At 40.9% G+C, this 17,966-nt stretch overlaps 1 protein-coding gene across 1 annotated transcript in view; it reads left to right on the plus strand.

The window, feature by feature from the left end:
- The window catches only part of JMY (junction mediating and regulatory protein, p53 cofactor), a 28,594-nt gene extending 11,340 nt beyond the window's left edge, over positions 1-17,254 (plus strand). The window contains exons 3-11 of the mRNA XM_069963034.1: positions 5,812-5,962; positions 7,299-7,468; positions 9,475-9,640; positions 10,575-10,762; positions 10,963-11,049; positions 11,853-11,945; positions 12,945-13,491; positions 13,714-14,024; positions 14,889-17,254. Coding sequence (XP_069819135.1) covers positions 5,812-5,962; positions 7,299-7,468; positions 9,475-9,640; positions 10,575-10,762; positions 10,963-11,049; positions 11,853-11,945; positions 12,945-13,491; positions 13,714-14,021 — 1,710 coding nt within the window. The 3' untranslated portion in view covers positions 14,022-14,024; positions 14,889-17,254. The remainder of the gene's footprint in view (positions 1-5,811; positions 5,963-7,298; positions 7,469-9,474; positions 9,641-10,574; positions 10,763-10,962; positions 11,050-11,852; positions 11,946-12,944; positions 13,492-13,713; positions 14,025-14,888) is intronic.
- The last annotated feature ends 712 nt before the right edge of the window (positions 17,255-17,966 follow it).

Below are 17,966 nucleotides of genomic sequence, written 5' to 3' on the forward strand. Positions count from 1 at the left end.
GGCAGTTCAGACATGTATATACATCAGACAGGGGCGTACAGGGACATGTACTAAAGGTAAGTGACAGAACCTCCCTGAATATGTGACAGCTAACAACATCATCATGGAGGACAGTGACAGTAGCATTATTCTTTCTTGGAAGGAATGGTGTACTTTTCAAATGGTGAAGATGAGTATAGGATCTATTGTGCACAGTATGCATTGTTTTATCCTGTTTAGGAAGGGGTGCAGACTGTATGTAAATTGGTAGCAAATAAAAAATAAATAAATAAGGAAATGTTTATCACATATCACACTGGTGGAAACCACCTTCCTCTTCACAGAACATTATAAAGATTGAGGCAGGTTTCTCACAACCCAGATTGATGAGTTCAGCAGTGATGGCAGAGAGGAGTGTCTGATCGGGTGTCAGCACCGCTGCACCCACATTACAAAGTAACATAGTTAATAAGGTTGAAAGAAGACAAGAATCCATCAGGTTCAACCTAGGGAAACCCTACTGTGTTAATCCAGGGGAAGGCAAACCCCCCCCCCCCCTATGAGGCAGATGACCATTGCCCCATCACAGGGAGAAAATACTTTCCTGACTCCAATGGCAACCAGAATAATCCCTGGATCAACGTATTATAACTTGGATCATGCCCATAACTTGTAGTATTATATTTTTCAAGAAAAGCATCCAGGCCTCCCTTGAACTTATTTATAATAACATAGTAATACACAGCCAGAAGCAGATGGGTCTATACAATGTATGGTTGTCTGCAGCCCAGCTGATGGTCCCTTCAGTAGGAGCAGAGGCACTAGACATAGAGCTGCCTGCATGGAGTGATGATTCCTGTGTAGTGCAGGTACCGCTGCTCTGCCAAGTAGCTGACGCTGACCATGGGCCATCAATATGATGGAAAAACCTTCTAATGAAAATGATTGACTTGACTATTCCTGGTAACTCTGCCTGTGCCTGTTTTAGTCTCCTTCCTAAGACAAGTTTGAGGGGTTTTGTGCTTTGGTTATAGGGTTCCAGACATAAAAGCACTGTCTGCAACAGTTTCTTCTTGTTAACAAAACACAATCCCATTGTATATACATTTAGCTTCCATGATGTCTGTAAATTGTGGACCGATCCAAAAACACAGATACATGTTTACAATAGATGAGAACCCAGCCTAAACCAAGTATGCATAGTGGAAAACCTGCAGAGCTGCCAGACCAGACTGACCTTGTGACCGGAGCAGTGCTCAGCGTCAGGCAGCCTCCATTGAGCTGTAGCTAATATTGTCAGTGTGACGTATTTTCCCATACAGGGGGACTTCCTGCATATGGTTGCTGAAGCTGAGTCACTAGCAGGTCTGGCGAGGGTGCCATTATATATGAGATAATGTAAAGGTGGCCCTTCATAGGTGCTATGTAACAACAGTGTGGGGCTGTTCTCTTGTGATCCCTATGATAACACTTGCCTTCTTCAGCCTTGTGGTAGGGGACATTCTATGGAAGCACATATCCATTGATCTTGATGCTAGTGGTGTGATGTTGATGATTGTGACAAAGTATATTTGGAGCTCTGCCAGACACCCTCAAAGAGTTCCATAGATAAACATTGCTGGAGGTTACTGGCAGCCGCTTCCCCTCCTCCCTCCATAAGCATTAATGTAACACAAGCTATTCATTTCACTCTTCAGCCCTTTGTTTCCACCACATGAAGCATTTCATTTATAGATCTGTAATTTCATGTTGGATTTTTCTTCCTCTCTGATGTCTCTCATGTGGCTCTATGATTTCATGATGTCCTGCAGACTAAGACTCTTGTTTTATGATTGTCCTGACTGAGTAATTGTGGGTAAAAGAGTTCAGCCTGATGTAGATTTGTGTTCCTAGGTCTACGGTAAGTGCATTCATCTTCATGCAAATGTGTGAGGTTAAAGATAGATTAGATTTGCAAATTTGTTATCCATGTAAACACAGCTGCTAACGTCTGCCAGAGAGCGGAAGTACACGGGTCGTCTGTGGATCTCCCACTACACTTGTATATCCTTCAGAGCTGCTGTTCTCACTGCCTTTAGTGTGTGGTCCCTTTTTTAAAAGCAGTATTTTGGACATAAAGTGTAAATATGAAGAAACTTAATGTGCATTATATATAGGTCATCAGTATGTTTTACCTAGAAAACCTTTATAAACTAGGGCAGTGACAGGTTCCATACAGTCAGGTTTGTCACTATAAGCTTTATAATAGTGTGTGCGCTGTACTTGGCCTAAAAAAAGGGGGGTAAAAACTCACATTTTAACTCACAAATCAATAATGGCTCTACAGATGAATTGTTAACTGATAGCAGCAACAGATGGAATAAGTTACACTGTATAGTGCCGTCCATTATGTTAATAACAATAAATATCCAGAGACTGTACAGAGATGTCTTGTGTTAACAGGTGTTGATATTACTGTAAAATCATTTATATTTGTTGTTACAGTCTCCTTTTAGATGTACATTGATGTCACACAAAAAAAAAACACCTTTTTGAGAAAGCCACCCCCTTATCCAGGCCAGGTATTGACCCCATAGAGGACTGCTTTTTAACCCCTTCAAGACCAAGCCTATTTGCACCTTAAAAGACCAGGCTCATTTTTCAAAATCTGACCTGTCTCACTTTATGCGCTTATAGCTCAGTGATGCTTTAACGTATGCTAGCGATTCTGAGATTGTTTTTTCGTCACATATGGCACTTTATATTAGTGGCAAAATTTGGTCACTACTTTGTGTGTTTTTTGTGAAAAACATCAAAATATCATGAAAAATTGAAAAAATTTGCATTTTATGAACTTTGAAATTCTCTGCTTCTAAAAAAAGAAAGTTGTATTACATAAATTAGTTACTAAGTCACATTACCGATATGTCCTCTTTATTCTGGCTTCATTTCATAAACATATTTTACTTTTTAGGGTGTTACGGGGCTTAGAAATTTATCAGCAAATTACCACATTTTCGTGAAAGTTTCCAAAACTGATTTTTTTAGGGACCAGTTCTTATTTTAAGTTGATTTAGGAGGTTTGTATACTGGAAACCCCCATAAGTGACCCCATTTTGGAAACTAGACACCTTAAAGAATTAATCTAGGGGTATAATGAGCATTTTAACCCTACAGGGGCTGGAGGAAAGTATTCACCATTAGGCCGTAAAAAAATGAAAAATTAAAATTTTCCAATAATATATACGTTTAGATTAAAGTTTCTCATTTTCAAAAGGAACATGAGAGAAAAAGCACCCCAAAATTTGTAACACGGGTTCTCTTGAGTACTTCGGTACCCCATATGTGGGCGTAAACCACTGCATGGGCACACAGCGGGGCTCAGAAGGGAAGGAGCGCCAATTAGCTTTTCCATTGCAGATTTTGCTGAAGAAGTTTCCGAGCGCCAGGTGCATTTGCAGTGCTCCTGTAGTGTCAGCAGAGAGAAAAAGCCCCATAAGTCACCCCATTTTGGAAAGTACACCCCTCAAAGAATTCATCTTCGAGTAGGATGAGCAATTTGACCCCACAGGTGTTAGAGGAAAGTATTCAAAATTCCACAGTAAAAATGAAAAACTCTAATTTTTTCCAATAATATGTTCCTTTAGTTTGAAATTTCTCAATTTCACGAGGAACAAGAGAAAAAAAGTACCCCAAAATTTGTAACGCAGGTTCTCCTGAGTAAAAAGGTACCTCATATGTCGGTATAAACCACTGTATGGGCACACAGCCGGGCTCAGAAGGGAAGGAGCGCCAATTAGCTTTTTCAATGCAGATTTTGCTGAAGAAGTTTCTGAGCGCCAGGTGGGTTTGCAGAGCCCCTGTAGTGCCAGCGGAGTAAAATCTCGCCATAAGTCACCCCATTTTGGAAAGTGCACCCCTCAAAGAATTCATCTTGGTGTGTGGTAAGCATTTTGACCCCACAGGTATTAGAGGAAAGTATTCAAAAGTAGACAGTAAAAATGAAAAACTCGAATTTTTCCAATAATATGTTCCTTTAGTTTGAAATTTCTCAATTTCACAAGGAACAGGAGGGAAAATTCACCCCAAAATCTGTAACGCAGGTTCTCCTGAGTAGAACGGTACCCCATATGTGGGCATAAACCACTGTATGGGCACACAGCCGGGCTCAGAAGGGAAGGAGCGCCAATTAGCATTTTCTCTGCAGATTTTTCTGAAGAAGTTTCTGACCACCAGGTGCGTTTGCAGCGCCCCTGTAATGTCTATCACAGTAATCATAGTTCAGTGACAGAGACCAAATTGGTCTCTGTCACTTTAAATTTTCAGAGCTTGGCTGGTTGTGGAGCGCATGCGCACTTCATAACCAGCCAGGACACGGAAGAGGAAGGAGCTCCAGGAGCAGGTGAGTATATGGGGTAGGGGAGGGTGACTGAGATGAAATACAGCGGCGGCACCGGCCCATTAGTGACCGCCATTTCGGCGGTCACTAAGGGGTTAATGGGGGTCAGCTGCGGAATCGCAGCTGATGCTCATTATCTCCGGTGCTGTACACAGATGAGAGCGGGATCGCTGTCCCTGCAGCGATCCCGTTCTCATCACAAAGCCCCTGTCAGTCAGGAACGTATATGTACATTCCTACTGCACGGGGCATGTGCAATAGGAACGTATATATACAGATGGCTGACGTGAAGGGGTTAATACAAGTCTGGGTGGTTGCCCCAAAGAGGTTTCACAGTTTTTTTTATTTATAGTGTAAAAAATAAAAAAATAAAGAAAACCCCAAACTGTAGCTCTGTGTAAGGCTGCATTCACATGTCTGTAATTTTGTGGACGGGAAAGGCAAGTAATGGATTTGATCCACACAAGTAATGGATTTGTTCTGGCAGATATCTCCCCGTGTAATAAAGAGAAGTTAGAGAACAATCAGCCAAGGAGCTGATCATTATCTTTCAGCTGCTGGTCATGCATTGTGTAATAGGAGGTGTGATGAAAGAGTATAGAAAATAATATTACTGTTATACTTACCTCTCTAGGCTCCTCCAGTGTTCTCTTGTCTGTTCCCTGCTCACCACAGCCGCTGCTGACACTTTCTACCCAGGCTCTGCAGTGACAGGCCACTGAGCCAGTCACTGGCCACCTCGCTATCCTGTCTCGACCAGTGATTGGCTGAGCACCCTATCACTTCAGACATGCCAGCGGCGGCTGCGGTGAGTGGAGAGGGGTCAGAATGACACCGAGGAGCGTTAAGAGGTAAGTAAAACTTTCTTATTTTTTATATACGCTGCAAGAGCTGTACGGACATTGCTAATGATGTCAGTGCAGCCATTGTTGCACGATCATCGGGCTGTGTAATAGACTCAGTAAGCAAGTGCTGAACTAGCAGACCTACACTTGCTTACATAGCAAATTGGGCCTTGTAATACGGCCCTTAGTTAAATATCTTTATACAAAAGGTTTATTAGTATTTGGGTTAGTTAAAAATAAAAATAAAAAACAGTAAAATAGAAGAAAAATGTGTGTGTGTGTGTGTGTGTGTGTGTGTGGTGAGATCAGGTGAGATTGCTATTGGAGGAATATTTATGTGCATGTCTTTATATATTATACATACATAGACTGAAAGTAGTTCAGATCTAGCACTCTCACAGCTTTCTATAGAAGTCTATGCCCGAGCCTGCATTGTACCTATACATGCTTTGAATCTATAAATGGATTTTCTGCAGTGAAAGCTCTCATGCTTGATCAGTTGTTAATGGGGAACAATACACAGGTTTACTGTATATAAAGGTATAATATACTGAAATTGTTAGTGCATTTTTGTGCACCAAAATGATGACATTTTTCTTTTCTTTGCAGATCTCTATAGAAAATGATTACCTAGGACCCAGACGGATTGAGAGCCTGAAGAAGGAGGATGCGGACTGGCAGAAGAAAGCTCACATGGCCGTCTTATCCATTCAGGATTTAACTGTAAAATACTTTGAAATCACAGCAAAAGCTCAGAAAGGTGATTGGATGTATTTCTTGTCTTTGCCTCGATGTGTTCTGGGTCTGTAATGTAATTCCCTAAAACCCCTCCATCACAAACTTTAGGAAATATGATAGGGAGTTGCACAAATAACAATTTTTTAGTACAGCGGCGTTATTGAGCAAACATGTCATAGACAATCAGGTAACAGATGCATGATGGGTAGTTATGGTAAATCACCAACTGCTGTGAAAGTAACTGGGTCACATATGTGTGGCTCTGAACCTGTCCATTTCCTTTTTATTATATCTTATTATGATACCTGAAAAAGTAAAAATAACTATTGTCCATAAACCAATGAACCATAGTATACAACATCATAAACTAGGAGGAGAATTGTTCTTGTAATTAAACTTGAAGAATTAAAAAAAAATAATTATAAGGGAAAAAACTAAATAAATCTCATGTTATAGCACAGCGTTTATTAGTTGAGTAGTTGGTATACTGGGATGTGCAATTGTTGTCACTTACAAACACATAATGAACTTTCTAGCTATATGACAAATGGTGTTGAATACATTAAGCAAACCGCTTAATGCCATCATGACATTATACCAGACAGCAATAGGTGTATAAAGATGTGACGCTCCTATATAACTTTTCCTTGATGCATTATGTATACGATAAACCTACAATGCGCTGCACTCTGTATGGTACCAGTATAACCAGTGCTCCTCAGTTACAGTCCCAACAATGAAGTGTGCAATTTTATTTTTATACAATTACAATTTTTTTTATACGTCTACAGCAATGGAGATTCTATAAATTTATTTCTTTAAACTTCCAGTAAAAAACTATGGTTGTTTTAGAGTTGACACAGCCGTCACAATGATCAGCTGCGAGCCATGGCCAGCCAGGTATAGGAATGGCTGTAAATACAAGGGTGGGTCAATTCCACCAGAATGAGGGTGTCTTTGTATGCTGACTCTAGGATGTCCATAAGGCCTAGTTGAGGAACTGATAGGGCTTCTTCCCAACGACGCTCAGCACCCAAACTATAGGTCTGTCTTTTCTGCAACATACGGAAAACTTGCACCATCTAGTTTTAGTCATGTTTATACTTAGCTATATACTATGGCTCCTGTTTAGTCGGTGGGTTGGTATATATTTTAAAGGTCAGCCCTTCTTCTGAGTTTGGCATAGTGTTACTAGTATGTTACCATTACCATACCATGTTATAGCATAGGACTGCAATAAGTGCATTTTATACAAGTCACAGTGTGTCTTCATGGTTGCTTTAGTTCACTTGAGATTTATTTGTAGCTTTGATGGTTTATTGGTGTCCTTTCTCTAAACATATTTTTTGTATATGAAGCCGTCTTTGATCGGATGCGAGCAGATCAGAAAAAGTTTGGTAAGGCGTCGTGGACGGCAGCAGTGGAGCGCATGGAAAAGCTTCAGTATGGGGTTTCTAAAGAGACTTTGCAATTGATGAGAGCAAAAGAAATCTGTCTTGAACAAAAGAAGCATGCACTAAAGGAGGAGGTAATAATAATTATAATTCTCTTATTTATATAGCACCATCACATGTTGTTCTTATGTAATGCTGTACGTTTTGGTCATTGCAATTGGGTCTGGCTTTGCGGCTTTAATGCACCTGTATTATGCTCATGCGAATTGACGTTGGCCCACAGGGCTCGCTGAGAATAGGGAAGCCCGCTCCATATGTCCCTTAGCAACTGTACTTGTTCAACATTGTTAGGGCATATGTTAAGAGGAACTAATGACGTATAAAATGACTATTCAGCTCAGTAAGTGTGCTGATAAATCATTCAGCACACTTTCTATACATATCCCTTTAACCCCCCATCCCTGCAAACAAAAACGTATAATCTTACTTTTATAGATTGGCGCGCTGTATGGTAATTACCCCCAGCAATGTTATCATGCCCCTCTGGGCGTAAGGGGCGATTCAAACTCCAGTGAAGCTGTGACATCCTCCGGATGCATGCTGTAGCGTCCGGCGGCACGCCGCCATTCTCATCATTCTGCAAATGCGCAGTACAGCAAGTCCCATTCTGTGATGTGGGCATCGTGATGAGAAAGCTGGCGCGCTGCCAGACGCTACAGCACGCCTCTGGAGGATGTCACAGCTTCACTGGAGTTTAAATCGCGTCCAGAGGGGCGTGATTACATTGCCGAACCGCACAGGGGACCGTGACTACCTGCCCACCGCCAAGATGACTACTTGGGGGGGATTACCATACAGTGCGCCAATCTATAAGATTAAGATTATAAATTCTCATTTGCAGGGATGGGGGATATAAGGATATGTATGGGAAGTGTGCTGGATTATTTATAAGCACACTTCCTGAGCTGAATAGCTATTTTTAACGTGATTGGTTCCCTTTAAATATTTCAATTTGCAAGTTGTTATTGTACAAGTTATTTCTTTGCACGTGTAACACCCTAATATTGATTAGTCCCATATACAAAGGTATCCCTCCATGGCTTCTACAAACAGTAAATAAGGGAAATGCTAAAATATCATCTAACTCTCCAATGCGCCATAAATGTGTCCTTTGCTCTGGTAATAATCTTCAGAGCAGTTTATAATACTGAGGTTTATTCCCGTTCAGTCCCTTGGCATAAGCTTGTGTTCTCGGGCTCCCTAACTTTATATTATTATTGTGTTCCTTGTCCTAAGAGGCCACGTGAGTTTCTGTTCAGTATCAGATCATGTTGTACTGCTTTCCGAGCTTCACTTCAATCCGTCATATTCTCTGCAGCGTTTCTGCTTTTCTTTAAGGCTTGAAATGTAAATGGTCTGAAGTTAGATACTACTGCACCCATTCAGCCTGGTTTTACTAAATCTCCCAGACTAAAGGCTTGATATTTTATAATATATTATATTATGAATAGAGTTGGGCATAACTCAAGAAATCTCTTCAGCCATCGGTATACAAATGCTGAATGATCGGACTTGAGCACGCTCATCCCTAATTATGAACCATTGACGGAATGCTTCTACCTTTTATAATATTTCATTATAAGGGATGTGTTTTATCAATAGTAAGGGAACACCCCATTGGTCTCAGAGAGGATATTCGTCCAAAAAACCATGAATGGGGTGCCTCACTTAAGGCATGCAGTTTTCCTAAATGTATTTAATGTACAATACTTTTCTATCCGACTGTCATAGGTTTAAGAGCCACCTCTGCCTATTAAAAGAGAAAAGTTGCTGTTTTGTTTTTCCAGACTTAAATGTACATGATGGGGTTTACGATACAGTGCAGAGTTCTCATTGCTGTGTACGCTGCTTAGATGTGGGCACTGAAGTGTTGGCATCATTCTCCATGCCTTCATACAATCACCACAGCTAGAGCTTTTAGCCTTTCTTATTCCAGTCTGTTACTTGTTTATTTTAATTTAAAAGCCGGGGAAGCTTACAAGACAAACAGGCTAATGGAGCCATGATCCCCTTATTAGGTAAGGATCTATTCTTTACACTCCTGTGAGCTAATCGCATGTGTTTTTTCCCCACCATTTAGATGCAGAGTTTACATGGTGGAACAGAAGCAATAGCCGTATTAGACCAATTGGAAGCGGATTATTATGACCACCAGCTTCAGCTCTATGAAGTACAGTTTGAGATCCTAAAGTGTGAGGAGCTGCTGCTGACAGCCCAGCTGGAGAGCATCAAGCGGCAGATCTCAGGTGCGGCCTTCTTGTCATAGTATGAGAAAAATGCTTATCTATTGTATACACCACAGATAGATTGACTTCTCCCTGAGCTCTGGATCCCCCACTTATTCTGAGAATGAAAGTATTGGAGCATATTGTAGTACCGTCCTTTGTGTACAGCTAAGGGGTCACAGGTCTCCCCGAGCTCTGGATCCCCCACTTATTCTGAGAATGAAAGTATTGGAGCATATTGTAGTACCGTCCTTTGTGTACAGCTAAGGGGTCACAGGTCTCCCCGAGCTCTGGATCCCCCAACCTATTCTGAGAATGAAAGTGATTGGAGCATATTGTAGTACCATTCTTTGGGCACAGCTAAGGGGTCAGGGGTTCCATTAAAAGGGGATGCAGTGCTGCAGCTTCATCATTCTCAGAATTGGTGGAGATGCCTGAGGTAGGACCACTGCTAGTCATGTCATAAGCAGGGCTGTACAGCCACTTTATTAGATGTGCTGTCAGTCTCCCTTTACTGTCATCTGGCTCACGTCCCATTTACACAGGAAGATGTGGGGCCAATGACTATGAATTTGAAGCCTGCTTTAAACAGATAGATCAGTCAAGGATCGGGCGTTTTGCCTGTCCTCAGCTGATCACTGTCACTTTTGCACAAGCCGATTATCGGGCGCAGGAGCTTTTCTTGCAATGCGCTTGGCTGATAGTCAGCCCATATAAAAGGCCCTTTATAGTGAGGCAGATGTGTGTATTGCGGTGGTCTCCAGCAATTGGAAGAAGAGCCACAGGTCAGAGACCCCTGGTGCGCAGCTTGGCTGTGTGGTCATTTGATAAAATCATTATCAGAAGCTCTTCCCCTTATCTGTTGGTGCCACTTCCTAGGCCATGGACCATACACAGGTGTTGCTTGAATCATGTTATTTCTGCTGATGTTTTCATAATTCTTTTTTACCACCAGAGAAAAGAGATGAAGTGGTTTATTATGACACCTATGAAAGTATGGAGGCAATGCTAGAGACAGAGGACATGGCGTCATCCATACATTTACAGAGGGAAGAGTTGCATAAACTTCAGCTTAAAGTTCGGCAGCTAGAGGCAAAGCGAGGCCGAATTTCAGCTAAAAAAGCCTACCTCAGAAACAAAAAGGTATATGCCCTTCTCTGTACTTTCCTGTTGTAAATAAAGGGTGGTCATGCACAAAAAGTATTAGGTTACTTGTCCAGAGCAAAAGAATTTCCAAAAAATCTGTTCAAGGTATACTTAATAAATAAATAAATATGGCTTCCAGTATGTGAACTTCCATCCATTTTCTTTGCTGTACTAACGTATTGTCCGATGATTTTTAGGAGATTTGCGTAGCTAAGAACAGTGAAAAGATGCAGCAACGTCTTCAGACCGATGAGCAGTATAGAATTCACCATGCCACACATATAGTGAGTTTATAATCCTGTTTATTGACCTGTTTATTACTCAGAAATGTTGTCATAGTTCAGGAGGGTCAAACTCATGTCCCTCCTGCAGCTACAAAACTATAGTTCCTAATGCCTGGATAGACAAAGCTTAGCTTTTGGTTGTCCAGGCATGGTGGAAATAAACCATGTTGTTCTTATATATTTGAAGTAGCACATGAACAAATGCGGTTGTGGGTTATGTGTACTTTTGCTGATGATTAGATTTTCTGTATTTATTAGAAGATGATAAAAAGGTTGAATATATGAAATGTACAGGCTTTGGTTTCATTTATTACATTTGTACAATCTCAAAAAACATCTGATTTGAAGGAAGCACTTTGGTTTGTTAAGGTTTCTAAAGTGTTCTGGATATTTTGTGTCTTAATCTTGGCTCTTGTATAGTATTTTTACATGACAGTAAAGTACCTGCTGTGATGGTTGTGTTTACTAGTAATAACCAAGAAATTATGTAAAGTATGCACCACATTCAACTGGCCTGAAAAATTATTTAAACTTAAAATACGATTAGGATTAGGAAAATGTTGGTTAATTAACAATAGTTTTCATATCCTCCTCCATCTTGGAAAGTTAGCTTGTACAACTTTGTACAAGTGTGGCACAAGATCCAGATTTTTAGGTTCATTGTTTTACGTTTATTAAACGCTAATAAAATGCAAGATTTTCTTTCTCTGGCATGCTCAGGATATAGCACAAACACAGCAAAGTTATTATTATTTTTTTACTTTTTAAGCATAATTTTTATACGAATTGTGTTTTCTCTTCAGACACGAGATAAACAAGATGAAGAAGATCGCAAAAGCACTTGGGTTACTCAGGAGCGACAGAAGACTTTGGACAGGTTACGTACATTTAAACAGGTGAGCTTCTCATGGCATATTTGTATGCTTAGTTTTATCAAGATTTGTTACTAGGTAAGATAATGTTAGTCTATGGAACCGTCTTGCTAAAATAGACGCAGAGTAGGGAGAGAGGCGCACCTCAGCGAGTGTCCCCCACAACTCGTTCTTCTAATTGATTGTGGAATGAATAACCCAGACAAATAAAAACTTTTGACCTGTCTTTGTGACCTATAGTTAGGAATGTCCAACAGCACCGCAATGTGAGTAGATTCCAATGGGAGAAGGAGAGGATGTACTCTGTAATGTCAGAAATCTCAAAAGTTGACCAAAGTCCAACAGCATTCACAGTAGTAGATTAGTTTTCAAGGCTTTAATTACACATTCAAGTAGAAGTGATATTTTGACTGGTGTGGGCTTTATCAAGCATATTTGATAAAAGACCACACCAGTCGAAATGTTGCTTTCCGTTTGTGCTTTTACTAAGTCTTTCTAAGTCTTGAAACTTAAATCTTATACTGTGGATGCTGTTTGACTTGTGACATGTCCAAAAAGTTTTTTATTAATGGCCTAGAAAACAGTTGTGGAAAGCTTTTCTAAAGGAGATGTCCCAACAAAGTTAAAAATCTCAGGCAGGCAAGGAGGCGCGGGAACATAATAAAACACAATAAATAAAGCATACATACCCATCCACGTGTCCCTGTCATACTGCTGTCAGCCGCCGGATATCATTTTTGGGCAGCAGTTGGTTGCAATGTCATGGCCTGCCTGAGGGATTGCCTGCTCAGCCAGTTACCAGTGTCCCACCCCAGTCACTGATAGGCTCAGCGGGCAGTCCATCAACGGGGTAAGTGATGTTGCAGCTGGAGGAGCTACAGGGTGGAGGGGAGGTGGATGGGTAAGTATACTTTCTTTATTATGTTCCTGCACCCCCCACCTCCCTGAGATTTTTAACTTTGGGTTTAAGTCTGAATTACAATTCACACTGTATTTTCAAGTGTCATTTTTATCTATATTTAGCGACATCCTGGGCAAGTGATCCTGAAATCAACAAGACTGCGTTTTGCTCACAGTAGAAGAAGGACAACAGGAAGAATTACCCCCAGTGTTGATGAACCACAGTCCCTCTCTGTCAGTATTCAGACACAAGGAATACCCGACATGGAGTCGCCAGAAATTGTACAGCCTTTGGAGGTTGAAAAGCTCGAAAACCTAAAACTTGAGAAGTTATTACCTCCTGATGTAAATACCTCTGGACTTCAGGAAGCAACGTCACTCCCTACTTTAACTCACAAAACACTTGAAAATAATGCTGTGCAACCCATATTGCTTCCACTGTCCTGTCCCCCACCACCACCGCCGCTGCCACCACCACCTCCACCTCAGAAGAAAGAAGCAAATCCTTTAGAAGTCAGAGTTATTCATGTAAAGAAGGAGTCAGAAGAGACTGCACTCCAGACACCTTCTAGCGGCCCTTTGTCCCAGTTGTTTGACAGCAGTCAGCTTCTAAGTGCCAGAAAAAAACTGAAGAAAACTGGCGCTCTAGAGGGCATGCAAAGAAGAAGAGGTATGGAGCTAAGATTTACATTTTTTTTTCAGATTTTTACATAAAACCTCTTGTTGGCCGCTTCACTGACTTGTAAATTATGAGAATGGACTAGAGATTTTAGACGTTTTAGGCCCTCATGCTTAGTTTTAGTAACAGAATAAACCATAGAATTCCTAGCCACTTTTGATGTCAATTGTTTCATGAGAGAATAGTCTTCTTGAGCTTTGTCTTCTTTTGCAGTGAGCTCCCCAATGGATGAAGTCCTGGCATCCCTAAAACGTGGTAGTTTTCATCTGAAGAAGGTGGAACAACGAACTTTAGCTCCTTTCGTTGACGAGGACGAGAGTAATAACATATTAGCTCAAATCAGGAAAGGGGTAAAATTGAAGAAAGTACAAAAAGATGTTTTAAAAGAATCCTTCACACTTCTGCCTGACACTGATCCACTGACACGCAGCATACACGAAGCACTTAGAAGGATTAAGGAGGCCTCGCCAGAATCAGAAGATGAGGACGAGAGTTTGCCTTGTACCGACTGGGAAAACTAACTGGTATTAAATCTTATCTTATTTTTATAGTTCACAGCTTACTTGCTCATCATACAGCTTCTAATGGACCCCGTCACAAAGAGATCTGTCTGGTTTCTTTTATGGTGTTTTTACTGGTCAAAGTGTTGTTGTGTGCTGCACCATTTTGCCTGAATCAGTGCCTTAAAGGAGATGTCCAGTCAGAATGTGCTGGGGAGGGGGAGGATAAAAGAAATAACATGCCCTGCTCCAGCGCTGGTGGCTGCATACCGCCACTCTGATCTCTGGGTCCTCAGCTGCTTCCTGGTCTGAGCGGAGACCTGGGTCCCACCTCGGCCACTGACTGGCTGAGTGGACCAGACACATCATGAGCAAAATATTTAGTGTGTTCTTAATGTCTGTGCCTCAAAAGGTCAGAGTTGTTTTTGTTGCAAGATTGGATACCTATAAAATAAGGCAAGTGGTCTTAAAGAGAAACTATCAGAAGGTTAGAAGCATCCGTTAACTGATCTGCCTGGCCAGCCTGCTCTTCTAATGAAAATTCATCCAGCGTTCTGCAGTGATAAGTGCTGATTTGACGTCACTACAGAGTGCTGCCTAAATATTCATTAGAAGGGGTAGGCTGTCCAGAGCGGAGCGGTGCAATAAAGGTGGTAGCCCTGGCCCAAGTGCCAAACCAGCTAATTTACATATCTAATAAACTACAAAGTTCCCCAAAATGGCGCAGAGGATCAAGGTAAGAACATTACCTTCATCCTCTGTGATGCTTCTTATCTAATAGTTTCCCTTTAATGTTGCAGCTAATTGGTGTATGTATGTGGTGAGTATAGGTCATGTGTAATGTACCTTGGATAGACTTGATGTGGTCTCCTTTTTGTGCACACACAGGTGGATCTCATGAACCATTGAGATACTCACAGCCAAACTGACTTGCTTCTGCTGCATGAAGAAAAGGACGTTGAGGCAATTACGCCAGGTACATCAATTACGGAGCTTCTACTACTGTAAACCGGTAGATGCCATTGAAGTCATGTGATACTTTCAGGCAAGTTGGATTTTATGAGCTTTCCTCGCTTCCACATGCAATTTTTATCTTCATGTCGCTTATTGGACATTTCAAAGGTTTGTTTTTTGGGGTTTTTTTTTGGCAAACACTATTGAGTTATTTGTGAATTCAGAGTCTACAAAGGACATCGATAAAATATCCATATCACTGGATGCACTGAAGCCAATCCATGTAAAGGAGAGTGACGATAACTGACCTCCTGTCCAGCAACAGTATCAGACACTGTATTATAACACGTAGATTGTGTGCTGTTTACTCTAGTCAAGGATCCAATGGATTGCAGTAACATTACAGTGAAGGCAGCCATGCTTGGGTGCTTGCCATTACTAAACATTACAGAATATCATCCTGTGTCTCTTGGAAGTCGGGTAAGGTACACCTGAGACTTTGGTCGATGTCTCGTGCACTCTTGTTCTTCAAGACTTGTCATGGACGAAGAGCTTCCCCCCCCCCCCCCCTTCCGTGCTGTTCAAGGAGTACATATAGCTGCTCATGCAACTGACTACGCACTGTATATAAGGAGCAGTTAGTCATTTTACTAATTCTTATATTTTTGCATTTTTATTATTTGACGGCTTTTTACTTTGTCTTATTTTATGCAATATTATGTTGACTTCCTTACTGGGTTTCCTAAGGAAATTGCTAAATTTATATTTATACATCAATCTTCAAAAAAAAAAAAAAAAAAGTGTTATTTACTGTGCATATTCTCTTTGATATGGTTAGAGATTGATGACCGCCATGAGGAAAAGCATTCCCTAACAAATAATTTATGACCAGCAGGCTACCTAAACCCCGCAGTGTCCAGCAGTCCCGTGTGGATGTAGGCGGAGCTTCAAGTTTGGCTGCTGCACACAAAAATTATATTTTGCTTAGTTTTTTATAAAACCAAAAATAATGTTTGCTTGGTAGATATAGCTATTTTCGTTAGAGATAAACAGAATTTCCAAGGTGCAGGCATGATGCTCATGTGAAGCTTTAGCATCCAAGTTTTCCAGTAGTACAATAGCATGCACGGTTATAAACCAGTAATGTACTTTTCTACATGTCAGTGACTAGTAAATTTTTATTTTTATTGCTCCTCGATATTTTAGGGTTTCACTTTGCACGACAAGAAAGTGGCTTTTGTATTACTGTGATAGGACGATTAAGGTTCTCTTCAGTGACCCCAGAGATGCAATATTACTTTTATCTACACATACCTTGCTTTCTTTATTGAGAAATGCAAGCGGGGATCATTCCATCTAAGTTGATGTATTTAACCATACACTAACCTGCTGATTTAAAGGGGCACCAAGGCAGAACAATGTGTCCATTATGTTTTCATTTTGTTTCCCTTTGCCCCGGCTAGTGCAAATGGGCCAGGAAAAAGGCTGCTACTGCTTTGTCTCTGGAGGCAGAAACCTCCTGCATTGCACCATTTGCAGAGCAGATCAATCAGGCTTTGCCCTGCCTTCTTAGAGGAATTTTCCAACCTCTGATACTCCCCGTTCACAAAATAGTGGATAAGTGGTCTGACTTCTAGGGTAAGTGATGTGTTAAAGGTTGGAATACCCCTTTTAAAGTGTAACTCATTCTGTCTCAGTTGCAGGATACACATTTTAACTTTGTGCAATTCTGTAGTTGAAGATAAGGTGAGACATATACGGAATTGCTGATAGACTTCGATTGAAATACACTTGCAAAGCAGTTCTGTATACAACTTGCATTAAGGGCAGGCTATGGAGTTATCTTAAATGTGTATCCTGCTCCAGTCGGATTAATCGGTATTTGAATATTGTAGGCTGATGGGTCATAGGCTGTATCCATGTTTTTCAGGGCTCTCTAGGACTGCATCCAACTTCCTGAGCCACCTATAATCAAATGCTGAGCGATCTTACTTCATCATGCTCGAGTCACACTCATCTCTATTAGTTACCCTTTAAGCTCTGCCAGTCAATTGTCAGTGATATCTTAGTGCCTCAGATTAGTGCCCCTTTAAAGCGTACCTGTCATTAGAACAAACGTCTGACATGTTATAGCGACATGTAAGAAGTTTTTTGTGGTGGGAGTCTGGGTGCTAAGACCCCCTCTGATCGCTACAACGAAGCAGCACATGTTTAGTAGCACACATTATGCCCCTTCATCTCAGCTCTCAATGCTGATGTTGCGATTGAGAGAATTACAATGGCAGCCAATAGAACTTACGGTAGAAGTGATTGCCGGAAGTTCTATAGGCTGCCATTGTAATTCCCTCAATTGCATCATTAGCATTGAGAGTGGAGAAGAAGGGGAGAGCGCACGCTGCTAGGCGCTTCTGCCCCTTCGTTCTAGCGATTGATGGGGTCTCAGCACCCGGACTCCCACCAATATAAACCTCTGACACGTGGCTAAGACAGGTCAGAAGTTTGTTCTAATGACACAGCTACTCTTTAAGCATTTGATCAAGCTATAATTTAACATGCTTATATAGATTTATAAATATTCGGTATTGGTTTTTTAGCGTCACTAATATTTTGTGGCTTACTAAAGTGGTGTTAATGACCTTACTACGTAGAAAGATACAGAGCAACAATTTTAGTCTTTTTTCCCATATTTTTAAGCTAAATATGTAAAGATAATCTTTTTTTGTGTGTGTATATTCGCCACTCACCTTTTTATAACATGATAACTATGCAAGCAATTATTCTACGACTCATAACACTAACATAGCACTGTGTATGCTGGAGAACTGTCAGTCTAGTCTTCTTCAGTACTAATACCTTCACTAAATTTTGCACTTTTTTGGTTCGAGTACATGTAAAATATTTGAGAGATTGGCCACTAACTGTACTTGGACACGTACAAATCCATTTCAAGTTGAGCAAAAGGGCCATATACAAGCGTGATTATATTTATATATTTTGTACCTAGTTGGAACC

Source organism: Dendropsophus ebraccatus, chromosome 3 (assembly GCF_027789765.1).
Source record: "Dendropsophus ebraccatus isolate aDenEbr1 chromosome 3, aDenEbr1.pat, whole genome shotgun sequence".
NCBI lineage: Eukaryota > Metazoa > Chordata > Amphibia > Anura > Hylidae > Dendropsophus > Dendropsophus ebraccatus.